The following is a 26976-nucleotide window of genomic DNA, read 5'->3' on the forward strand; positions in this document are numbered from 1 at the left end:
CAAACCCTATGTTTATGAATGTGTTTATTTATAGATGGGGCATATACTTGGATCTCTGAGTCACATCTAAAATCTAACCAGCGCTTCTCTCAGCCTCAACAACAGCCCATAAATCACCCGAACAACTAATGGAAAGAAGTCTGCAGCGCTGCACCGAGACAAGAGTTAGAAAAAAAGAAGAAGAAAAAAATGGAGGGTGTACAATATTAATTCTTAATCCCTGGCTCACAGTAATCACTTTCTATTTTCAGATGAGCTGTATTCTTAGACACTTCTGTGTAATTACTTTTTTGATTAGGAACATTCTAGTTTAAAGGCCAGGTGAAATGAATTATTGAATTTGTGCTGTTAAGTACTGCAGCAGGCCGTCTCGTCTCATAACTTCTGGCCCACTGTGGATAAATGCAGCAGTTGTTGGTGGGATATGATCCAGATTTTCAAAAGAGATAGGACACTGTGTGAATCATATAAGCAGAATGTGATCATTTGTTGAATGATGACAGCACAAAGACAATATATTTAGTGTTTTAACTCATCAGCTTCATTGATTTTTGTAAATGTCTGCTTATTCTGAATTTAATGCAGCAACACTTTCAAACAAGTTGGGACAGGAGCAACAAAAGACTGGGAAAGTTGTGGAACGCTCCAAAAACACCTGTTTGGATCATTCCACAGTTAAACAGGTTGATTGGTAACAGGTGAGAGTATCGTGATTGGGTATGAAAGGAGCATCCTGGAAAGGCTCAGTCGCTCACAAGCGAGGATGGAGCGAGGCTCAACACTCTGTGAACTAATGATTGTATGAAGGATGTTACTACATGAGCTCAGGAACACTTTGTGAAACTGTTGCTGTTGAGGTTTTATTTACTTTTTACACAAAGTCACAGCTTTTTTTAGAGTCGGGGTTGTAGCTGCAGCTTTTAACATTTGATGAAGGTTTTAAGCTGTTGATGAAGGTTTTGTTATTGAGGTGAGTGAACAGAAAGATACAGTAGCTTTGATGAATTTACTGTCATCGCTCTGTAAAGCTTCTGAGCTCCCTGACACTACTTACACTACCACCATACCGATTATACTATATGTACTGGTAGTATACATAGCCTGCGTCTCTGGCTCCATCTGCTTACTTACCTGGTTACTTACTGTTTCTAGTCTGTTTACATCTCAGCATATATATTCATTACTACCTGTTTATTTCTGCGCATGCACATCACAGCGTATATTTACTCCCATTTATAAACCCATTGCTACACATACTTATCCATCATAGTATATATATAATATGTATGCATTCTGTATGCAGTCTGTTCTCATATATACATACTGCGTACGTATTACTGTTACATTTTCTTCATTTTGCTATTAGTCGCCAGGCTGCTACAGTCTTATATTTTGCTTTTGTCGCACGATTTTCCCTTATTCATATTTTTTATGTGCATCTGCAGGAGCACATATAGGAGATCTAAGAATTCCATTCCAACAAATTGCTCACTGTACTCTTGTACATTACAATGAAAGAACTTGATCTTATCTTTGGTAGTGTCACTCATATCCCACCCTCCTAACACTGAGCTTCCTCCTGGTCAAATCGTGTCCACATGATCACTGAGAGCATCTCGTCAAGCTGACTCGAGAGCCACCTCTGGAGCTGAAGAGCTTTGACGAGACTTGATCCCTTTAAAATCCCTGCCTGTTATCCCTTACATCACATCACTATCCCGGTCGTGTCAAGTGCTTTTCTCTCTGCTGTTAGAAGAACAGCGCTGTTTGTGGTTTCAAGACCATGAGTGTGACCTCAGGAAGCTCACAGCAGGATACAGCAGATTTTTTTAAAACGTTTAGTTTTATTGTTTGTGCACCATAAAGTCAGTATTTAAGATTAGCTTCGATTCTGTTAAAGATCTTTAAGGGAACATAAATTCTTTACCATTTAATGGTGTTGTCTCAAATATGATGCACAAGGTGTCGTATGCAAAAAAAAAATGCTAGCGTTGTGCACAAAAAAACGTACACGTCAGGATTTAATGTGTAACCTTTCACACGCTATATGCATTTTGTACCTCAAACTGAAGGGAGCGAGGTTACAATAATTTTAACTGTATCATTATCTAATTACTTGGAAGGTATTACCTGCATTAAAACACTTGTGATGCGACTTGGCAGCATTTTGTGCATGACGTGCAGATTTCGACTGAGCTGTAAGTCTTGGCCGGCATTCAGAAAGCACAAGATGCAAACAGCGGATGAGCAGTTTGTGTGTGAAAGTGCGTTTTGTGCACAGGGGAGGTGATTTATGCATTCCAGTGAGAGAGACTCCATTACAGCAGCTGCCACTTTATAATGGGACACTGAAAAGAAGGTTTTATTTTACACTTCAGGAAAAAAAAAAGTGTCAGGAAATGTACAAGATCTGCTGGATGACAGAAGATGTCCTGTTCTAAAAGCAGGTGGAACAGAAGAAAACATTAACAGCGTCACAGTACTGCAATTATGTTTATTTCTCCGTTATTGGCATCTAATTTCAAACGCACATCAAATGCTATTCTACAGGCAAATGACCTGCATGCAACTTCATTTAGTAAATGAATGAAATATGTACAGACATCATGTTTGTTATGTATGAAATATGAAAAAATACAATGTTGCCCAGAAAATGCTATTTTAAATTCAATAATTAGAAAACATTAAGACATGTTGCTGTGGTGGTTCTTACAAATGGATTTTGGACACATGTATTTGCTGTCTCTCCTCATTAACAATCTGCCCGCAGCACTCAGGTAATATACATTTGTGGTCAGACGATATGTTAACACTACCTCTAATGGAGAATGTTGGTTTATTCGGGGCTGAAAGCAGGTGGGCGTGCACATGCCGATATCAAAAATACGTTGCGTATTTAAAGTCATGAAGACAGGCCTCCCAGAGATGATCAGTTGTATTGTGTTATTGTGTGTGTTGTATTGCAATAACATACCAAGCACCTGGCAAAGACATCAATGTAACTGCACCACGGGTTAACATTCAGTTATGTTCTAGTCGACCTGCAGGAGTAGGTTTCTGGTAGCTAATGTACTGTACTGTGCGCGTGTGTGTGTTTGTGTGTGTGTGTATATACTGTAGGGGTGTGTGGATGGGAGTGTGTATCCGTAGCTCAGTGTTTTCCTACAAATACTGTGTGCATGCATGTGTGTCTCTTGTAAGACAGCCTCAGTCAGCCTTATTCACAGATGAAGACCCGTGGAAACTTTTTTTTCCTCATCAGTGAAAAAGGTGGAAAATGCATCGATGGTGGAAGAGAGAGAGGAGTTTAACTTCGGCTTCCTTCTTCTCAAACTTCAATGATGTTGATGGATGGCACAGACGGATGAAACTGCAACAGACAAGAGAGATAAAAATCAATTAGAATTAACCTTCTCCTCTACAGTAAAGAAATACTTGGACCACAGAAGACGGATGTTACAGCAACCAGATACGGTTTCTGGATGAGGAAACTGGAGCCATGACCCCAGGTAGAATTATTTCGATGCTGGTAGAGATTAATAATCTGAAATTCACTGTAACTTTAAAGTAAAAAAGGTGCAGTTATTATTGCATTTCACACTACTTTTCCCAACTAATTAAAAAATAAACTTAAAAAAAATCTATTTTTTTCAGCTTGGTTCTCTAAAGATTGAGGAACATTTTAAAGAACTAATATTCGAAGAAATGTCAAAAATACATCCCATTTAGGTACCACTTTATATTAAGATACACACATCCACCACTAGCTAGTTGCTTATTAGCATATTAGTAGCATACTGGCTCATGAAATCACTGATTAATGCCTTATTCTGAGGCTTGAGGTTATTTAGGGTTAGGTTAGGTTAATAAGATTGTAATTCATGTACAACAAATTCTTTACTGTCACTGAGCAGTAATTAGGAGGTTATTGAGGCAGAGCTTGTTAATGTGAAAGTGGTTGTAGGATGTGGTCATGCAGAATAGAGCATTAATAAAGGCTTAATAATGACTCATAAAGAGCCAATGTGCTGCTAATCTACATGCTAATAAGCAGCTAGTTCATGGTGAATATGCGTACCTTAATATGAAGCGTTGCCCAAATTTATTGTGGATTTCAACTGAGAGACTTTCCAGACATTTATTTCTTTATTGTGTTGTTTTCCAAGTGTTCAAGACCAACAGTCAGGCCTTGATCTGTCGCCATACATCCCCTCTGCCTCCTAGCCACTGGTGAGTGTGTGTGTGTGTTCATTCTGTCAGTAATAAACGGCTTAAAGACTTCTGCTTGCTTGGAAAAGAACCAAGTCTACGATTGACTGATGCCAGACGGAGTTTCTGAAGTCCTCGTCAGAACTTCTCTGACAGAAACCTTATAGAGGCGACCGGAGGCAGCGATAAGCCAGCACGATGAGAAATCCTACGATCACCCCTCAGCTAATTCAAACAAGAGTACTCAATACGTTGCTGCGTTAAATCCTAGCTAGAGGTCAGCACTCACAACGCAAATGACCTCCATCATCGATTCGGTCACGGCCTCATTACTGAGCCGCGACTGCATTTATCTGTGCGCTGCTATCTGTTACCTTTTAAAGGCATTTCTCACACAGTCAAGGCTCCACCAGTGACTCAATATTATGTCTTTCTTTCTCAGTTCTTTCCATTTAGCACAGAGCATCCCAGGATTTCAACCTTTTCACCCAGCTCTATATTACTATAGCACATGCAGCATACTGTACAGTATGTATTTTCCAACACAGACATGCTGCCTGTATGTTTTCTGTCAGTGTTTTGCTGGAGATTGTGGTTGAGGAATGGATCTGTAGGAAAGATATTGAATGCAAGATGTATTTTTTCCCCAGTACAATATTATTTGATAGGGAACGTCACAGTCGTCACAGCACTGTCTGTGTAAAGATGAATTTCAGTATTAAACATCGTGGGTAAAGCTGCAAAACAACAGTTAACTGTACCAGACATGTTTCAGAGTATTTACATATTGCATGTGTCTATATTCCTGTGAGATATGTAAACAGAACAACAGGATGTAAACAGGATGTAAACAGGAAAATATAAAGTTAAGCTTTTATTGATGTTTGAATGTTAACTTTAAGAGGAAATATGTTTTCTAATGGAGCAGAAATAAGCATTTTCTCTTCTTTTTGTGTCTTGCATTGTAATCATGGAAACCGTTAATCTATTTTACATGAGGATGTGTAGAAGAGTAAAGCACCATCTCTCCATATATCCATCATTAATTGCCGCTGTTGGAGCTTTTTATTTGTTTTCCAGCCTGTACAGCAGAGCCAGATGTGTTCTGTATTCTGCTAAAGTGCAGTAATTGTGTTAATATCCAGCGTGATCATGTTTGCAGTCGTGAAGTGCCAAAGAGGTGCTGGGCACTTCATGGCAGTTGGCTGAGAGCGCAGATTAGATTACGTTAATGTTATTGTTCGCTGGGGGAAACCGCTCCTGCAGCGGAGAAAAACATCACCTGAACGCATCCCTCATCACATCAGACACAGTAAGCACATCAATATCAGACTTTTGCTCTGAAGACGTTCGTCGTGTGGGGAAATGATTAAACTAACGATGGCAGAATTCCATTTAGCTGCTTCAGTTTCAGGGTACAGGTACTCTGCATGCTGGCTCACTCTCCTGCTGTCATGACTTACTGGGACCCTTGAATAGAACAGAGCCACTGTTCACGTTATTAGCATCACTTGTGCTTTTCCTACTTTGACAAGTCACAAGCCTTGTTCACGCTGCCAGACTGAGCTCAGCGATTGGTTGGAGGGCGAGATGATGGAGCTCCATTTTTCATGCTTCCACATTGGAAAGCTGCATCACCAACCTATGTAGTAACTGACACCTGCATTGTTACCGCAGCAACCCACACTGATCACTTGCAAATAACAGCGCAGAGGGTCCTAAAGGTCGGATTTGATGTGCCTGCAGTCTGAGCAAAGAAGGCCTGTGTGGTCAGGACAGTAAACACAGAAATGATGACGCTGCTGCCTGCACACACACACACACACACACACACACACACACAGCATGTGCAGCTCTCTTGTGACGCGGGCCTGTGCTCACCAAGAGGACTCGAGCTCACCTTGCTCCTCAGCAGCCCTCCGCTGTGATGCTCCGGCGTGCTCCGCTCGGACGACGGCTTGGCCTTCTCCTTATTGTTGCTGGAGTCGTTGTCCTTGATGATGTCATACTGCCGGCAGAACAGGGCAATAACAGCTGCCGCGAGGTGACGCACACACACACACACACACACACACACACACACAAGCAAAAAATAGAAGATAGGAATTCAGTCATGAGGTGGCAACTGTCACTCATGGACATGTCACCACTTCCTCTAACTGAGCACGTTGAAAGGCTATGTGGGTAATGGAATTCCAGTCCCAGGGGAGGCCGATGCCTGAGCCTTTATCTGAAAGCCTGGAAGACAGTAATTCTCCACTGACTGTGCTTTCTTACATTTTTCAATCTTGCAGATGCTCTTCTGCCCCCCAGATTGGATAAATACTGCATGCTCACAATTAACTTCCTTGCTTCACTGAATTTCAATGACCATTAAATATTCAAAACTGATATGCAGTACAGTTGTGATAATGACAACTGGGAAACTGAACACTAGCATAGCGTAATTCATTTAACTAACTAATTATCATTCGTGCGTCATGTAATATTGCAGCTGCACATCACTGTCTCCATCAGACATTTCCATGCGTGTGCTGCTGTGTTTCATGGTGAAACTTCTGCAGTGTTTGAGCTGTGATTTGTCTGCTTTTAGATTGTTAACATCCCAGTTTACTGTGATCTTGATGCACGTTTGATGCTGTTTTTTAAGGTCTTCACTAAATTTCAAGCACTCACCGACAACCTCCGACTACACAGAAGCATTATACGATGCGGCAGATGAGACTGCATCAAAGCAATTACCTGATTACTTTATAATTCAATTCTCTTATTTCAGATCTACACCAAGCAGCGGAGAGTAACAGAGATAAAGGACAAAGGAAAGTGGAGAAGAAGAGAAAAGAACAAATACATGCAGAAAAAAACAAACTTGTGTTATGCAGATTGTAACCCTATCGATGGCTTGATGCTTCACTAATGAGGGAATAAGGTAACTGGGCTGGCTGCAAATGAGCCGTCCATTATGAGCGTGCCACATGAGGCGTTTTTATTCTTCTGCGCCCACTCCTCACAGCCTCCGTGTGACTTCTGTTTCTCTCATTAGTATTATTTAACATCTCACTCTGGCGCTCGGGGGTGGGAAACCCTGCTCCTGGCAGCCTGTCAGATATGCCACTTCTCATTGCGCCTCAACACTTCATTAGTCAGCGCACTTCCTCGGAGGAGTACAAAATCATTCTGGGACGGAGAGCCGAGATGCAGAGAACGCTCAAAAAAGCGTGATGTGGGTTTGACATCGCCGTTCTGAGAAAGCCTTGAAGGGACAGTTTGTTCGGGGTTGTTATTTCGGAGTGTGTTACTGAAGGTCTTTGGACTCTAACTTCAGCTAAATAGGGATCCTATTGGTCTTGTGCTGGATGACCGTCAGTTTATTTATTAGTGACTTATTGATTGGTGTGTCAATGTATTGATGTGGCTACAAGACGATCTACAGTGTGAAACCTCTGTCAGATGTGCACCACTGATCTCCATCATTGAGGCTGATAATAGATTCTGCAAATCCGCTGGAAAAGTCCAATTATCTTTCAGCTTGTTAAGCAGGATTTTGATGTAATTTCTCTAATGAAAACAACTACTCAAAAACATCCATGCTCGCCTTTTGGATTTATAGATTGGACTTTACTTGATCTACAGTCAGCCTATTGATAACCTTTAAAAGTGTGTGTGTTACGGTGTCACCCTGAAGTCACATCCATGTAGGCTCAGCTCCAGTGATTTCTTTACCTTTATGGTTAAACATTTGTTGCTATTGTTAAAACTTTCACAGTATTTCTCCGTCTCATGAATAAACATGCAGCAATCAAAGCTAAAGTCATTTTATACACACAGCAACTGTCAATGGATTTGGACTCAGATTGGTCCATGGAAATATGTGACATCACCTTTTCTCCAAATTACCACTTCAACATCAATCCAGTACATAAAACAGGGATAAGAAATATAGCAATCTCTCATGTGAATGACCAGAAACTGTTCTAATTGAGGCAGAAAATACTCTGCTCCCATAGGATGCTGCTGCTTCTATTTAGAGGCTCACTTAGAAAATAGGTTTTTGGGGACTTATCATTTTTTTTCTCCTCTGACTTGAATATTATTAAACACAAACAGTCTACGAACATACCTGCCCACATGACCAAGACCACCACAATTATGATCATCTCTCCTGTCTGTAGGTGGCGGGACTTGTCCAGGCCCTGCACAGTGGGGTCATCTGGGAGAGAGGACAGACGGGACAGTTGTCGTACAGTAAATGCAGACTCCTGAACACAACATACTGAATACAGTGTGCTGAATATTCTGTCCTTAGAACGGACAAATGTGAGATCCAACAAAATGCAACCCAACAGAACATCACCACAAACAATGGCTTCAAACATTATGATAGAATTGTGTCTCAGCTGAACATTATGACTTTCACAAGGGCAGTGTTGCCTGCAGAGCTATTTTATTGGTTTTCCTGATATTGCAAAATCTTCAGCTTACATTCTGTCAGTGAGGACTGGTTAAGATGGACAGTGTTTATCTCTCATGACTGCTATGCCATTTCATAAAACCTGTCGTAGTTAGAAAATGTGACGGGCATTACCACATCTCAATCATGTAGCATTAATCCTCCTTTAAGTGGATTAACTATATGGGCATATTTCCACTCCCCAAACTATCTCCTCGCCCGCTTGTATGGAACTCGTCCAGAGCGCCACTCTTCCCAATTGCCTCTTTTAGTGAATCAGGTTGTCAAGGAACTGGCCCAGAATGCCAAGACTGTTCACATGAGAGCTAATCGGGCGCGGGGTCAATTACACTGCCACATTTGTCAGTCTTGGTAGTAGTGTGCATGGGCGTTTGAGTGGAGGGGGGGTACGGCACGGCGGGAATTTAAAATGACCACAAATCACAGAAAGGTGCTTGAGGCTAACTTAATGATATGTATTTAAATCATAGGTGGGGGCTATGTGTGGACTCAAGTCGAAGGAATTCTGTTACAGTATTTTTCTTAATTAGTGGCACGAGGCTCAAGCCACGATTGTAATCTATAGTAATCTCTCGCGTTTTTTCTTCCTATTTTTCATCTTCTGCCAGAATTTCGGCGCGTAACTAGTCCCGCAGCTTTGAGAAAACCCTCTCAAACTACATATCAAAACGTGCGGCTCGATCGGGAATGGTGTGCTATGAACTTATGAAAGGATTCGTTAATAATTCGCAAAGTTATTCGAAAAAACTTCGAAAAATTTCCCATCAGAAATGAATGGGAAATTTCCTCAAATTTCAGCCTTTTTCAAGTTTCCGCTGCCTTGCCATACTTTCTCCTAGAGACTTCAATCAAACTCGGCTCACTTTTTGATATCCCTGACCATCTGAAGACCATAAACTTTCTCAAAAAATGCTCAGAATTTCTGGTCCTAGAGTGGATGATGTTATCAGCTAGAGTGCAAGAGTCAGTGAGCAATCCCCTGAATTTTTTTTTTTTAATTGCTATAAACTCCAAACGGTGAATAGGAGACACATAATTTTTTGGATCCTTTTGTAGACAAATGTTTCTTCTCGCCTCTGATTTCAATTTTAAAGGGTTAGCCCCCACCAAATTTAAATAAAGAGGGATTTTGCACCAGCTGCCCTGCTCTGCTGCTCCATGTAAGCCAACACTCCATGCTCCATGTAAGGTGTGCTCCAACACACCTGATTCAAATGCTCAGCTCGTTACTGGGCTCTGCTGAGGCCTGATAACGAGCCATTCATTTGAATCAGGTGTGCTGGAGCAGGGATACATCTAAAACATGCAGGGCAGTGGTACTCCCGAAAACAGTGGTATAGATAACACCAGCAGCCCCCTCTTGCCACTGTCAAAATTTTGCGCCAGAATTGTCTAGTCATAATTGTAGGTGTTCTCTTGGAAAAACTGTGTTTATCAGGCAAGCGGCACAAGCTCCTCACAGCTATCCACTTCATCAGAAATTATTTTGCTTGTGAAACATTTGTATTTAAGTCTGACTGACAAAAACTCTCTCTGTATGAGCTGTTGGCTAACAGTGGGGGATCTACTTCTAGGGGAACTTCAGTTTTAGTAAAGTGGTTTGAAACTCCCTGTTTGTCTCCCTGCAGACTGTTGTCCTGCTAAGCCACGGTGGAGGGACACCTCTTGGTAATAGCATGTAGCTTTGTGACAATTAGCCCCCACACGACTACCTGCAGGAATATATTCACTCGATTCGGCAAACTGCTGAAGCTTTGTATCAGCTTTTCTCCATGGAATGAGGGCTGTAGATTTTCTCCTCCATCCATACAGCGGCCAACTCCCTCAACCTGCGTGTGACAGCGAACCTGAGATTCACCTGCATCGTCTCCTGTGTCTTCACATTTCCCAGTGAGCGCTAGAGTTGAAACCAGGCTGCACATTACACTGAAATGTCAGATCAGGACTCAGGTCAGTGCTCCTGCCAGTTGTTCTCCGGTTTATTAATCCCACATGGCCTCTCCCTGTATGAACCCAGCCTGCTCAGTGATAGTTCTTCTGCACATGTGGAAAGTTATGTCTATGCACAGTGAAAGTACTGTTTGAAGTGTTGGGATGATGACAGCTCATCAAAATCTTTTCAGTAATGACTGTATCTTTGAGGCTTTTGTATTCTGCAAGACTTCCCAACTGATCGTGTTCTTGTTTGCAGCTTTCTAGCTCCTCAAATGACTCCGTGTAACTTGAAAAAAAGCATTTTGGTACATGCAGGCTGTGCAGCATGCACATATAAAGCCAACAGTATGTATTTGGTCATATTTAATGCAGTACGTTTCATACCACAGAGTGAGTGAACTGAATTTTCAGATGACCTGAATAGCATGTCCTGCTGCTGCATCATACATATTTTATGTAACACGCTGTGTGATGCTCCGCTAGCGGAGAATGAGCGGTTTGCGGTGCCTCCGGTGCACCAAAGAGTTTGTGTTGAGATAATTAGTCGACCTTCCTTCTGCTCACTCCGAATCCCGTGACGTTGTCTGTGGCTGCGAACTGTGTCGGGAAGCCGTGTAACAACACACCAGGGGCGCTGTGCTGTTGTCGCAGAGATGCATTCTGTGATTCATTCTTGCGTTATGTCTCCTTCAGACTGATCACTTGTGTTTTTTAGATTTCATTACACTGTAAGACACTTTAAAGCCCTGCTGCTGAACCGAACTGAACTTGAGAAAATGAGATGAACAAATTTAAGATATTAAGTTGAAGAGTTATGTCTTCACTTTTCACTTTGAGAATTTAAAGCTGTGGCTGCTGCGTGTGCAGTAAAGTTTGTGCAAAGACGACTAACCTTCAACAAAAAGCAATAAATCCTCACAACTGAAAAGCTGTATTTTGGTAAAATGTTGGCAATTGTGGTGGGAAAGTGATTTGAATGATTAACCAATTTTTTTGTCCACTCAGCAGATCAGCTTGCTGTTGACTTGTATGTCTAAAAAGCGTGAATTAAAGATGGAGAGTTGTGAAATTGTGTGCCAGCTGAAGTCAGTGTGCAGCATACCTTTGTCCCCGTGCTGTTAATGGGAGAGGCGAGGTGTAGCTTCTGACTCAACATAGGCAGCTTGGCATCTCTTTGAAGTTTCACACAGTAATTGTGTCTAAGGGGACCTCCTACCTAGTTAGGTTTGACTGCTCCAGGCTTACATCCTTTGAAATCATTCTCTTTTTCCTCTCGTGTGAAGCAGCTTGACAGCTCAGTGGCAGCAGGTGACATTTTCAGCGGTTCCATGTCTTTTGTTTGGAAGTGAGTTTTGGAGGTTTTTGTACTGACTGTGGCATCACACAAACAAATACAACATGTTAATTTTACCACTTATATCACAGATCTCCAACAAATCTCACATAGTAAATACTTTGTGTTTTGTATGAGTCCCTTCATTATGCTGGAATTATACCTCTGTGAAATTGCACATACAAATATGCACATACATAGACATTGCTTAAAAAAAATGTCATCTCCTTATATGTTCCACTTCTGCAAGTTTTCAGTCTTAAAGCCAGAGCCCTGCTCCTCTGACCGCAGCACGACATGCTTCGCCCTTGAAGGGCAGTCAAAACACATAAATATATACTTTGATTAAAAGCTCTCCATGGAACTAATGGAATTGAAATAGAAAGACATATTGATCGTGGAAATCCACAGTAGCCTATTTAAATTCAAATTCTCCTGCAACACATGGCGCGTATCTTGCCCAGAAATGCTTTATGTGAAATGGATGGATTCTGAATCTTTCCAGGCCAGGTACATCCAGTGGCATTTGCACTAATATGTAATCACATTATCAAAGAGAATTGCATTGAGCAAAAAAAATAAATAAATAAAAGCATTATTGATTCATGAGTATCATAGCTCTGGCTCTTGTGGATGCCTGATACATACCGCAAATCAATTTAGTTCAATAGGAGGCACTTGGCTGTGACAAAGGGTCTCTGACATGGCTCTACGGTGCTGGAGCCAGCTAGATTAAAAAGGCTTTTAAGGAACAATGAGCAGCAGCAAGATCCTGAACAAAAAAATGTCACATTAAATTAAGGTTCATTAATGTTTATGAAGAATACATAAAGCATGTTGTTATTTTAAGGAGGAAACATTGTAAACATCCTGTCAGAGCTGTCAAAGGCTTGTTAAGAGACACAACTCAGATTTCAATTAAAAGGAAAATTCATTCTCAGCAGTTGAGGGAATTAACTGCCTCAAAGCAGTAAGTAGTAGAAAACCCCATTTGCTCATGTTGATGACCATGTTGATTTAGAATAAACACTATTTATGGGCAGGTTAACAACCTTTTATCTAATGTTAGCTACATTAGCTGGCTGATCCAACATAAAGGGAAGAGAAGGGAAGTTAATTCATGTATGTGTTGTGAATGTATATTTGCCAGATCTTCCCATTTAGAGTGATCCAACCAGCTTCAATGAAACCCAGTTTACATTAGCAAGCATCCACATCGCACTTGCTAACATGATTCAAATGTCCAACTGTGCCATTACAGGCACCTTGTCTTTATAGAAGTTTAGCAGTTTACACAGGATTATAAGCACAGGTGCATTTAGCATGCAGTCAATTTCGCATTATCCGACTCAAGATTGTTACATTTTATATTGTTTTGCTGATTTTCCAACACACAAGCAGAGCTAATTAGGTTATTGTGTTTGTCTTTGCAGTCATTCTGCTAGTGTCTTTATCTGCGACCGGGATATTAATATCATAATATTAACAGGCTATCTATTAAAAGAGTATTAGTCACAGCATTTGTTTGTGGATATTTCCCTGGTGATGTGTGTATAACTCTGTGCACAACATCAAAATCCACAACACACAGCAGAGGCCAACATGAAAAGAGAAGCCGAGCAATATACATGACAAGATTTACATGAAGAAACTTGATTTTATTGGACTTTGAAACTGGGGCATGGGCAGGCAGCGGCGCTGGCGTTAGATTTATGGAAAGCTGACACTGATTGCATTCGCACTTACAAAAACAAACTCCCACAAATGAAGCTCGTCTGCCGAACGGGCTGCTTTTCTGACCCACTTGGAGGGCTACAAATCCTGATTAATGTTGCATGGTGAATGGTTTCCAAGAGTCTTGGAAAATTAGTAAGGCCGTAAGTCTTTCCGTGCTCAGCACTTTGTTCACATATCGATGCGAGTTAGCTTTCTAAAATCCACTGCTTTTAACTTCAAAACGGAGCACAGAGCATCATTTCCTGAGTGTCTGATGTAGAGCAACGAGAAAGGAGTGTAATGCCAGTGCTTGTATTAGCTTAATGGAGAGCACAGAGGCTCCTGTGTTGAACTTGAGCCTGAATTTGTCTCTTTCTCTTTTGCCGATCTTGCCAGCTTAACTAATGGTACCGAACCTGAGTCAGCTGAAGAGAAACATTTATGAGTCACTTGCATCAGCACTTCCTATTTTCACAACCTCAACCAGACCGTAAGATAACAGAGGAATTAAGTGTCAGGCCTGGGTCGAGACCAATGTCAAATGTAATTGGCTCATTTCGTAATCATGGCTGAACTAATGCAGAGAAGATTAGCAAAAGGACTTTCTTCTGAAACGTAGACTCTTCCCAAATGCTTATAATAGAAAGCAAATAGCTTTTTCTCACTCTTCTCTCATCTGTGCTGTAAGAAATGGAGAGCCACTGAACTTATTCTCTATTGGTCACGGTCTCCACATTTCCTCCAGCCCCTGAGCCGAGCCCAGACACTGAATCCGAAGTGTTTTAGAGTGTGTGTCAGAATCCTGATTAGGCACACGGGTTGATGTAGAGTTGCATAAATTCAGAGGAGCTTGCCTGCAGCCACGCTTGAAGAATCTGTCAATAATGACTTGTCGTCTAGCAGAAAATAAACCTGCGAGAAGCACGTAGAGACCCCCTCAGAGAGACCCCGCGAGAGGAGGCTTCAGGTTACAGTTACGCTGGCATGAGCCTTCAACTCATTTTCAATGTCAGGGGGCTTAAAAGCATTCAACAGCCGGGCCAACGGCAGGAAAAGCACATGTAATGGTTGCTCCTGTCTGTGCCTCTGGGAAAAAGGCCTGTGGCTGTACCATGTGCTGTAGAATTAAAAGCAAAGCATTATGTTACATAACAGTGAGATTAAACACTGAAAACTGCTGCAGTGACCTGCTGTGACCTCATCAATTATACTGCATTTGGACAAACTTCATAGCATCTAAAGATTCTGAACTAACACGATGTCCGGCAATTAAATGATATTAAGTGTTAGTAAATCCCTCAAAGATGCCAAAGCGTTCAATGAATCTATCCTACTAATTGTGCCTGTGTATCCAAAGCCTGACATAGCTTACACCTCTGTGCCACAGGACTACACTATTTTTTCATTAAAGTGAACATTTAATTTGGTCCTTGTTGTCTCTGCTTTGCTAGTTTGACCACGCTGGCTGTGTTCAGCTATTAAAGGGACGTGTCATCCAGCGCAGCCTAATGTTTTTTTCTGTGTTGTTAATAGTTTTCATCCCCAGAGGATGAATCATAAAGAGCTTAATGATGTCCTGGCTTTTCCTCTAGTGCCACCATCAGGTCAAAATTTCAATTTGCTCAATACTAAAGTTTATGACCAAATACCTTCAAAACTAATGGTGTTCCCATCAGCCTCAGCTGTACTTGGTGTTTAGTGCTAATTGACAACTGTTAGCATGCTAACAAGTCTAAACTAAGGTGCAGAACCTTAGAAATGTTACCTGCTAGACATCAGCATGTTGGCATTGTCACTGCGCGTAGCTCAAAGTGCAGCTGAGAGCTGCTATTGTGGCTGTGAAGCAGTCTCTGAGCTAGCAACCCATACGCTGAAAAGTTTTGACACCTTTGAATCAGAGCACACACGGCTTTGCGCCGCTCAAGTCGATTGTGATTGGTTTATAAATGATAATGGGTTCATTCTCTCTGCTGGCACAGCGCTGAAACAAAGTGTGGCGATATGTCTGTTTATGTAAACTACAAACTACTAAACTTTTTGAACAATGATGGAGTTCCATGGCAAGGAGACATATACTCAGGGCTACATTAACAGCTTGTGAGCAGGACAGGTTGGTTGTTGGTTGTGGCGAGCCCCTGAACACAGACAGAAACACCTTTTTTCAAATGAATTTTGCCATTAGTAATTATCAGTACCTGTATCTCAGAGCTTACCTTGATTGGAGCTGTTGGAGGGGAAGCGGTCTGACTTCTTGAGGGTGCGAAAATGGACTTTCTTGCTGGCTTGGCTTTCCCCATAGAGGCCAATTGACTGGACCTGGATGATGTAGTCTGTCTCTTCCTCCAGGTCCCAAAGGACACAAGAGCGGCTGGTGGTGTTGACTTCCCGAATGAATCGCTGCATATGTCCTTCCTGCCTCTGGGGATTGGAAGAGGGATAGAGAACAAGACAGCGGATTGATCTATTGAGCGGGTACAGCAATCAGTAGACTGGGCAATGAGTTGATCAAGGTGACCACACAGAAACACCAGCCTTGTAAATGTCTCGAAGAGAGACACTGTCTTCTGTAGGAAGTCTTTTGCTTGACTTTATGACTTTTATCTGTACAGAGCAATAATGCCTTAACAATGTATCACCGTCCAACATCATAAAAGAAAAAAGCTAAAAACAATCATGAACCTGGATCTGAGACGGAGGTGACCAACCAGAAAATATTCAAGGTGCTGGAGAACGGCATGCTGAGCACTTTATTATGTTAACAGTTGGCGCTTCATTTTTTGCCATATGGAGTCTTGACAGGAAATTGAAGAGTTGTGCAGTCAATATATTCTGATTAATTTAGACTGCAAGTACTTTCAGTCACATGCTTTCAAAGTCTCAGACCTTGTTCTGACCTTTCAGAGTGTTATTGGAGCACCAAAGACCCAAAGCTGTGAGAATTACTCCTCCTGCTTGCATGCAGAGCTCTCCTTTTACTGTGCTCTCTAACCCATCTGCACTTCAAGTGGCTTTGGGCCAGATGTCTGCTTCCTTTGTGTTTTTTACTGCCATGACAAAAAAAACTTGTCACTCTCTGTAAACAATGAACAATGCAATGATTAAACTGCCATATACACTCAAGGCAGTTACCAAAAATGTGTTGAAATTCAGCATGATGACATGATGAACGGCTGTACAGAGAGACGTTTCACTGTTGTGTACAGCCCATCAGTAGCATGAGGGAAGAGGAAAGTTGAATCGCTTGCTAATGTATTGATCTGCATAAAGCATAAACATGATTACAGCAGCATATGGCATTCTGTCACACCATGTTAGCATTTGTTGGTTCTCATATTTTAAGCCTTTGAATCTTTGCATGCTCAAACAACGCGGTTTGGCAGCTTCGCATGCTTCTGTGCATTCTCTGCTGTGTGCTTGTTGTCTCTTGACAGATCGACCATGCCAAGTCTTACTCTATCTCCGGGCTCGAAGGCAAGATTTAGTCAGCCTCTCTGCATGCTAAGCAGAGCTTTAAGGGGCTCCTAAGAATATACAGACAAAAACACGTCTTTATTTAACCAGGATCTCATGCGTATGTGCTGCTACTTACTCAGTATGCTGGACAAACTCATGTTAGATAGAGAGGTGTTTGCTGAGCTCACAAAACCTCCTCTATGAACTTGGAGTGAATGAATCATCATTTCACTGTCCAAAAAAAAATAAAATAAAACATATTGGCATTTTATCCCTGTGACATGGTTGAAAATGGATTCCAGGTGCACTCCTTCATTCTGCCTATTGGCTGGTTGGCGTGCCAGCAACATTTCAACAGGACATGATGATGGCTCGATGCCAAACCATGAATGGCTCCAGCCAAAAGTACAACTGATGTAATTTTCTCTGTTTGGGGCTATTCTGCTACCATTCTGCTTACCTGTTGTGAGATAGAGAAGCCAATTATTATATCCCCCTCTGGAACCTCCCAGGAAACAGTTGCCGAGTCGGCCCGCAGGTGCATGACGGACACGTTGACGGGAGCTGGTGGCCTGTCTGGAAGAAAGGAAACAGAAACAGAGGGATCTGTTAATCCACCCGCTCCTCTAGATATTAGATTACCCTCGCCATCTGTGTCCACACCGCACCTGGAACGTCTCAAGCATTGTGTTGGCACCTTGAACGCAGCACAGGTGTTTGTTTCTGAATTAAATGTGAATAAACGAGTCATGCAGTCAGGTTTGTGAATGAATTAGTCAGCAGCACTATGGGACAGCAGGCTCTGTGTCAACATGGTGCATCAAGCTGTTAGACTGAAAATGCCATTTTTTAAAGGCTACCTTTGTGTGGTTTTGTGGCATCTGTTTAATATGGATCGGTTTGTAGTTAAGTTCCAGTCATACTTTCCTGTTCACAGACCAATAAACCGTTAAGTTGCCTTATCACACAACTACAGCAGTGTCGCTTTCATTGCTCTCGGCACCCATTGCTACTACATTGCCACTGGATTCCTTCAACTCCAAAAAAAAACCCCACTGTGGTTTAAACATGAACGTTGGTTTGGAGTCCCCAGGAAAATAAAATATGTACAAGATGTGTTGTTATGCATTCAACTGTTGCGGTCTCAGTGAAAGTCAAATTACTAGAACTCTCTGGAGTTGATGCAACATTCATGGTTTTGAGGGGAGGGCACTGATAACAACACGCCACACCATCAACTCCTCCGACCAAACAACGATAACAAAACACAAGTAAACATCTCAGTTAACTCCTCAACTAGCTGTTTAAATAAACCCCTCCCTTGCATTTTATTACGAACCTACAGAATTACTAAAATCATAGATATGGATGACTTTTTCACATTATTCCTTCCGTTCACTTTAAACAACCCTGTCAGTTCACCTGACATACTGGTCTTTTTTAAAGTGACCACAGTGTCTATTTCATGTCCAGCTCCCTCAGACTGGGTTACCTTTCTTCACCCAGTCGCTTCTCAGCCATCTATCATGATTTGGATGCTGGTTGACGTGCTGATTGCGAAGTGGGATAAAAGCCTGGGGAGCCTGACTCACAGGAAGTCAGCTGGTGGTATAAGACTGCCATTGGCTGAATATTTAGCATTAATTCTCCTCCCCTTCTGCCCTCTGTGTGTTACCCCTTTTAAAGCTCCCATCTCTATTTGAAACAACCAGAATGACCTCCAAGCTAGCAGCCTATACGCTGAAAATGGCAAGTTACCCTCACCTGGTTGCTAACGCTAACGTAAACAAGCTAGCAGCTGTCACCTTCTCTTTTGCAGGGATTTAGCCATTTTAATACCAGGGCTCGCCTCCACATGTGCAAACAAGTCTCCTCCTCCAGACACTATTTTGCATGGGCACCGTCGCTGCATCCTGGACTTAGCAACCCCCAGGACGACTGTGATCAGTTAAAAGAAATACAAACAAGTGAGAACATTTTTTTCCCGCTGTACCAGAACGATAATGGGTTCAGCCTGACCCCCCTCCACAATAACACACTGCTGAAATGAAGTTTGGAGATGGGTCTAGCCACGTGAGACTAGATGGATAGGTAAGATGGGATTGGCCGGGCAGATGGGGAGCTGGAGGCCATCCTCTGGGCTTCTGTTGTTACCGCCGGGCTAATGGACTTCGTGTGTTATCACAGAAAGTAACTGGCGCCATGTTGCGAGGGTCAAGCGTGTGGAAATGTCTTGACCTGCCAGACATGTGAAAAGTTGCAGCAAAAGAATTATGGAGATGGACGGAGAAACACATGCTTTGCCTAATGAGTCGTAACCTCAGTATCACAGCTGCTCTTTAAGTACCAATAGTAAGACTTCTAGATACAGCTTTCTTTTCTTCGCTACAAAGTGAGTATTAATTGACATTTGTACAGTCAATTTGTATTTCAAACGCTTTTATTAACTCGCGGGGCGTGGGCATAATAACCCATGGCACAGTCGTGGTGAGATGACAGCCAAAGGCATGTGCTGTACAAGGACAATATTTCACACAAAAAGTGCACTTCAGAGAGAAAGATGAAAGGCAAAATGATGAAATTGGGAGCTATTTCAAATGATTTGCCGTTTTCTATATCAGCTCCTCTCACATCCCTCTCCTCTTATCTCACTGTGCCTCCCCTTTTATCTGTCCCTCTCTCCTTCTTGCACTTTTGTCTGTTTTATCTTGGAGACGATCGACGATGGCCCGTTCCGCGCAAAAGGTGACATTGAGGCAGATCTCGAGACCCGCGGGTCAGACGAGGCTATCAGTCTCCCTCTGTCAACCCTCGTGGCGTTATGAACCAGGGGACGGGTGGGGGGTCAAGGTCAGGCACGGGCACGGCGCTCGGTTCCTCGGGCTCATGACACACTCAGAGATTGGTTTGTGGAGGGGGAGCGAGTGGGATGAACAAGAGGCTGGACTAATGCTTAGCCTGCGATAGAGAGCACAAGAGGAAATTAACGTTCCAACTGCAGAGAGAGCGGGGAGGAAAGTGGGCTTAGCTGTTGGGATCGCTGTTATCAAGAGGTTAAGAGGCTACGTCTGTCTCATTTTATCCACTTAATGAGAAGCTCGTGGAAGCTTGTGCTGTAATGTGTTAAGATAGACGGACAGTAGGTTAAGAGGCAGGGAAAGGCATATATAGCATGTATGTATGCTTTATCTCTGGAGGAGCTCCGGTGAATAAGTCATACATATATATATACATATATATTAACAATAATGGTTCCTGTGTCCTTGTGCCTTGGCAATATGACAGCTGATTTAGTGTCATGAGCTTTTGATTATAACTGAAGCTATCAGTAAACTTACGTCATTACATGCTGGGACACTGATTGGCTGAAATCTTTCAATGCATGTAACAAAGCCCCCCTCAGATGTTGCAAATGGCCTTGACGTGCATATCTTTATATTTCATGATAAAACTCTCACAGTGAACGAGCCTGTATTTCTAAAAGCCACACGCATCATGCAACTGAATCATCCCCAAGACACAATTTGCCAAAATACAACCCCGTTAAGCATATGTTTAAAAAGGATTAGCAAACTATCACAATCTGTTTTATTAATCTTTCACACAGCATCCCGACTTTTTGGAGTCAGGGTTGGAGCAATGATTTGTTTTGTAAGAATAAACCTGACTAGTTAAAACTATCAAGCCAAGACTGCCATCAGGATGCGTCAGCACAGTCGAACAGCGCGCACACCTTCAAGAATCAGCTGCAACATTTATCTAAGACACGACACATCCATTCCTCTTGAAGTTCATTGTCCTTTAGGTAATGGGGGTTACAAACAGTCACGCATGAGCAAAAAAGCAGCCAGTAACCATGATGCATTGTCTGCGGGTCATTTACTGGTGATGGAGCGAGTGGCGGTTCAGTTCAAGCTGGCCATAAATCATCACTAATGTATAAGTGCCCTCTTCCCATATGATGTTGTTTCCATTGCGTGTGGCAGAGCAGGACAAGTAAATTTTCAACCTGAGGTACCTAAGTAAGGTGACTTTTAGACTGTAGAGCATAAAGAGCTGAAACTACAAACTAACACTGCTGTATTCATTTAATTTAATACGGTAAAAGCTCATGATAAATAAGAAAATCTCAAATATTTAATCACTGTTGGCTCATGCTGCGAATTTCTAATGCAAATATTTTTATTGATGTGAAGTCCAATAGTCCAATCCTCGTCCAATGTTCCCTTCCAGCTTGTTTGATGTTCCCTTCTGCAGTATTAAGTGTCATTGTGGATACTTCAATATTTGTTGTCGGCCACGTGTTCCTGAGTAAGCCCCACTCCAGAGAATGGATTATATAAGATCTGAAATCAAACAGCAATAGGTCGCGGTGGCCGAGGCGTGTGTCAGAGCAAACAAATGGTGAGACCCTCTTGGGATGTGGGTGCGCTGCCAGGATGAATCATAGCGTACATAGCCAAAGCCAGGCAAATCAGCTACTTCCCATCTAACCGGAGTGCACAGAGAGATAGTGAAAGTGCAGGTGGATGTCTGAATGGCTGACGAGCCACGTGGAAAGGAGCCCAGTTTGAAATTGTCAGAGTCAGAGTGAGGCACGGCCGTGGCGTCTTTATATTTCGTCCTCTATATTTGCTTTTGAAGCACAATATATCCTGACTTAGGCGTCATTTTTCCATTCGTTGCTTATGTTGTATATGACAGCATCAGGGACAGAATTGATTGGAGATGTATTTTATGGTCAAACAGTCTGATTTCAGATCACAATCTGACGGCCTGCGCAGCTTTCGATCGCAGACCACCTCGGACAACCATGACACGCAGATTAAACAGAAACAGGAAAATGAGATGTGAGTAGAAAATTGGTGATTACATCAAATGTCAGATTTACCAGGAACACAATCTGACAGATGAGGCGTCATCTCCGTCTCACTGTTTCCAGGAGCCACGTCTATGCTTCGTTTGATGCCGCCTGAAGAAAAGCATTAAGGTTGAAATGCGCAGCCACCAGCTGCCTTCTTGTGTTTGCATTTAGCACCTGATATGGCTTACCGAATGATAGAGCTCATGAGTAAATAAAAATGTCACCTCTGCATCGAGGGAGCCCCAGTTTAATTGTTTAAAGGCCCTTAAATCTCATCACTATTTATGAACAGTACTTTTTCTGGATGCCAAGCAGACGTCGTAATTCTGCTCTTCTTGTCATTGACCAATTAACAGGCTCCATTTGGTATCAGACGCACTCTGCAGATTAACTTCTTCTCCAGACACCTTCTGAACCCAATTCTTTCTTTTGAATGATTTCACGTGATAGAAGCGATGTGAAAGCGCATGCACTCATTTACAGTTAGTCATTGCTGGCGTGACAAAGCGACATTTGCTCTATGAGTCAGTGTCTCAGATAGAGACAGAAGCTGCTGCTACTTCATTTTACAAACAATATCAAGTCTCACACGAATGAGTGCTCCTCTCGTTATTTGGTACTAAATGTTCACAAATGTTCCAGGTGAGTGATCAGCTCACCAACGACAAACAAAACTCCCAAAGGAGCATAATTCACATCGCTTCAAACACACGTAAGAGGCAAGCACTGTGGTTTACTGAGGCTGCCTGTGTTATTGATCATATTTCAGTCTCAATTACCTCTGAGCTAGTGACAGTTTGAAGGGCTGCTTGTAATGTAATCCTTCTCTAACTCTAATAATGCCTCAGTCCCCTGCGAGATCATATATTCACCGGCATCTTATAAATAAGGGCAATAACTCAAAACAGGTGCCTTGAATTTTGATGTGTTGCCCAGTTAATCTTCAAATAGCTTCATCTGGATGCATTTCAAACCCGGTCGTGGGAAGTCTAAATGTTCTCCTCGGCACAGCGGGAGGCTGTCACACAGCTGCTCGCGGGCCTCCATTCTGCAAATTGCCTGGTAGTGGAGCTCTTAAGCAATGTCGTGCTGGTTTAACTCAGCCGCAGCACTCTCTGGCCCTGTATTACCTCTGAAGACCGTTTTCTTGTTTCATCTCCGAGCTCTGTTCCCTCCTGAGATCCTGCCTGTCTTTCACATTCGATGCCATGTGGGAGAAATGGCTTCATGTGATCTGTGCTTGAATCTCGAGTACGCTATGATATATTTAGTGCAGCAACAACAATATATTTGGATATAGATGGAGGGACTTGTCCAGCCAGGCGTGGCTAAGTCCTGTGCTTTTTCCTATATGTTTTAGAGCCTCGCTACAGTAGGAGCACTTACTGTGTCTTCCTTTAGGTTCACTCTGTCTTCTTTCTTACAGACTCGGAGGCTGTGAAACGGCAGTGGGAACAGATGGGACCGGGTGCAAGTCTAAGGTTAATGTAATCACTGGCCAAACCCTGAGGCTTTTCAGCCGCAAGCTATCCTTACTTCATCATCCCAAATCTGTAAAGGCTATCATGCAGTGTTGTGCAGTGGCAGATCTATGAACAAGTTGTTTACAACCAGTTTGTAGCGTTGTGCTCACTGGTTCTGCAGACCAACAAGCCGCTGCTATTGTATGACAGTCAGAACACTGATCTAGGATGGAATAAAATCCATTTTTTTCCACACGCCGCTGGTATTTTTTCTGCGCATCTGAAAAATGTGACAGCAGAAAAAATTATGACAACATGAGCAAACACTGGCCCTCACTCTGATGGATTCAGCACCAACACACAGCGTCTATTTGTCAAGAATGTGTCGCCTGGTTTATGAACAGCAGATTGCCAATTTGAGGAATGATACGAGCCTGGCCATCCAAACCAATCCAGCAAATTCTAATTCACATCAGCTTACTGCCTAAAGCTCGAGTTGGGGCTCTTGTGGGATTCATTTTCGAGCATGTTTGTTTTCAGACTGTGTGAATGTTAATATCAGTTCCTACATTCAAGTATTTCTTATCAGTTTGGACCAAGAACAACTTCTGACTTATTTTTGTTTGACTTGAAAAGACTGAATCATACTGTACTTTTTCTCAATGACATGTAGATATAGGACGCTCCATCCGTCACGTGGCCCAACTGTAACTTCTGCAGGTTTTTACAAATCTGCAGTTCTGCCACTCCAAATCTAAAGACCTGTGCCATGTAGATAATTGTGTAATCATGACTCACTTTGAAAAGCTTGCTCAGTGGATGAGTGAAAAGCTTTTCAGTAGGTGCGATGAGAGAAAAACAGGCTTTATTGTATGCCAGCATTCACCATCCACCACTGCGTAGTTTCAGTATCACTCTCAAAATATTTAAGCACATTCCTGAATTCAATTAACTGAATTACCAATGAGAGACCACTGAAATTCTCTCTTTCGCTGCTTTGTTAGATAGTTGAGATTTTTATGGACAACCTCACCGTGAACCAAAGAGGCTTACAATGAATTTAGACGTCTCTCTGAATGGCAGTGAATCCCTTAGTCTCATAGCATGCACAGGGCTGGCAGTAATGAATTCAACATTCATTTTCATTTACTTTGAAGCTCACTGCAACAGCCAAATGTCTATTTATGCGTGTCATGTTCATTATTCTAACGGTAGCTTTCCGGCTCTTGATGGCCCGCATGCAGAACTCAACCGAGATCAGAGATGCTCCTGCTTTTCACATGTCAGCGCCAGAACACGACAAGAGCTCTGAATATCTGTATCAGGCACACGGCGCACACACACCCACAGAAACGGTGAGGTGCCAGTCTGATCCTCTCAAGGCGATATCACATGTAGGACTCAGCTCCCTTGAGAGACGAGGGAGGAGGTGATAGAAGGGAGGATAGAGAGACAGAGATACTGTAGATGCACACATGCAGACGCACACAGAAAAGATTTCTGCTGCAGAAATAAGACAGACTCATAAAGAGAGAGTCTGAAGCTGAGCTTTCAATGGACAGAATGCAAAAATGTAATTATTTTTGCATGGGTGTATATACACACTGACCGCATACAGTTTAACCACAGGCGATCTCGCTCCTGCTTGGTCTCACTGACGGCAGTGTTGGCTGCACACAGCTGGTGTTTCGGTGGCGGAGGAGTGACTGTGTTTACAGCTTTTGTAAGTCACATTGTTCTGTAGTGCCATTATTTAAGTAGAGGGTTGAGAGAAAAGTGCCTTCCAAGTGAGCAGACACAATGGGAAAAGGCTGGATGGGGTAAGATTCGCAGACTCTTCAGGAAATTATTGACAGGCTTCTCGCTGTAAACTTACTGACATTGTTTTTATTAGGTGTGTAAGTAGGGTCGAGGTTATCAATGAGGGTGTTATGAAGCTGTGAATAAGCCCAAAAACTGTCAGCATGTTTTGTTTTTAGCAATTCATTCACAGAAAGTAAAGGCAGGTGTAGCAACCCTTCTTGTACTTTAACATGCTTGCAATCTCTTCTATATCTGGTCAAACAAGTGTCAGCAGATGAGCTGTTATGCCGTATAAAATACAGTGAGTGAGTGCAGCTGAGCATAAAAACAATATTGTGTGTCCTGATTGATGTGTGTGGATGCGTCGTCAGGTGCAGATTAAAGCAGTGACTTGTTCACGTTTTGCAATATTTTATATGTCGCATTTTACAAGGCTGCGAAGTGCACAGGGATTGAGTCCACTGCTAGAGATGCTCATACTTACTCGCTCCTACCAAGAACATGTCGCTGCCAAAGAGCAACAGGACCACGGAGTTGACCAAAACAAGCAGGCGAGCCATGTCTCGGCGGGTGTCGTCGCTCTCCTCTGATTCACACGCAGACGTCCTAAGCTTGAAGGGCAACTAAATGACTGCAGTTCATTTTTTTAACAACACGCTGGAATCCCCTTCATGAATGGATGAACGAGCGCTTACTGGCCGAGTGGGGCTCGAGCGGGTCAATAAACGGATAACCGGTCAAAGTGCGTAACAAATGATGCCCTCCGAAACATCATGTCGAGGCGAGACGGGGTTCTTCATTCAGGGGTTTAAATCCACAAGTCCTTCGTCCATGTTCGCACGCGGACGGAGACTAAATGCGGCGACTGAAACTGTTGACTTCCCATCGTCCCCGGGTTCACACAGGCACGAGGAGGTCGCGGGAAAAGAAAAAAAAATATGACGCTCACAGGCTCGTCGCGTGCTCTCAGCACCGCGGCCAGCGCCTCAAGTTTTCAGGCTGTGCTCGCGCCCCCGCAGCCCACACCTGGTTGTTGTTTATTCACGCACGCGGGGTCGCTCGTCCTGCAGTCCTTTCCGGTACTACCCCCCGAGTAGCCTATCAGAGACAGCCTGTAACAGGTTCTTAGCACTTAGCGCTTCAGCTCAAGTGCACGCGCAGCATAACCATGATGAATCCTCCACGTGCCTTTAGAGGTGGGGGCAGCTGTACGCCTACCTGGGCAGCGGCCACTGTGTTCAGGCTGTAGTCCGCCTCTCCCGCCGCTTCAGTGTTTCACCAGCTAAGCCAGAAGGTGACATTTACCGCAATAAGGTGCGGAGTGTTGATATCATAGAGTATGTTCATGTCGCCTCAGAGGACAGACAGGATGTTTTCCGTAGCCGTCACAACAGACGCTACTCTACTGTACTCACTAAAGTTGAGGTGAGAAATGTCATAAGCATGAAGTGTTTGATTCAGCATTGCCCCTGTGATCTGCACACAACCCCAGCAGCAGGGTCGATGCTGCTCCTCGCCCATCACACACCGCGCAGCCCCCCCCCAAAGACACCCCGTGTTATCGGGAAGATGAATCACGTTGATAAGCTGAGTGCACTGCCTCCCGGGTCGAGCGTTTCACGTCCGATTGCTTGTCTATAGGGAATCTGCCGGCGCACACTGCGGTGCACACGGCGAAGAAGTCATCAGACATGTGGGAGACTTCTTATTAACCAGCTTCTCATCGGAA

General features: G+C 42.9%; 1 protein-coding gene across 1 annotated transcript; it reads right to left on the minus strand.

Annotated features, from left to right (window-relative positions):
• Positions 1-2570: 2570 nt before the first annotated feature.
• Positions 2571-26033, minus strand: fndc4a (fibronectin type III domain containing 4a). Its single transcript, XM_041958996.1, has 6 exons — positions 25732-26033; positions 17578-17693; positions 15878-16082; positions 8330-8419; positions 6110-6243; positions 2571-3370 (listed from the first exon to the last, which is right to left on the minus strand). The coding sequence occupies exons 1-6, from the start codon at positions 25805-25807 to the stop codon at positions 3329-3331; spliced, it is 663 nt and encodes a 220-aa protein (XP_041814930.1). The 5' UTR covers positions 25808-26033; the 3' UTR covers positions 2571-3328.
• Between the last annotated feature and the right edge of the window lie 943 nt (positions 26034-26976).

The sequence above is a fragment of the Chelmon rostratus genome, chromosome 18 (genome assembly GCF_017976325.1).
Source record: "Chelmon rostratus isolate fCheRos1 chromosome 18, fCheRos1.pri, whole genome shotgun sequence".
In the NCBI taxonomy this organism is placed as follows: Eukaryota; Metazoa; Chordata; class Actinopteri; order Chaetodontiformes; family Chaetodontidae; genus Chelmon; species Chelmon rostratus.

Coding starts and splice junctions, on each gene's coding strand:
- fndc4a (XM_041958996.1), bottom strand. CDS start 25,807: ATGGCTCGCCTGCTTGTTTTGGTCAACTCCGTGGTCCTGTTGCTCTTT. Junction 17,694..25,731: donor CATGTTCTTGGTAGGAGCGA/GTAAGTATGAGC, acceptor CCTTTCTTCCAG/ACAGGCCACCAGCTCCCGTC. Junction 16,083..17,577: donor GCTTCTCTATCTCACAACAG/GTAAGCAGAATG, acceptor TCCAATCCCCAG/AGGCAGGAAGGACATATGCA.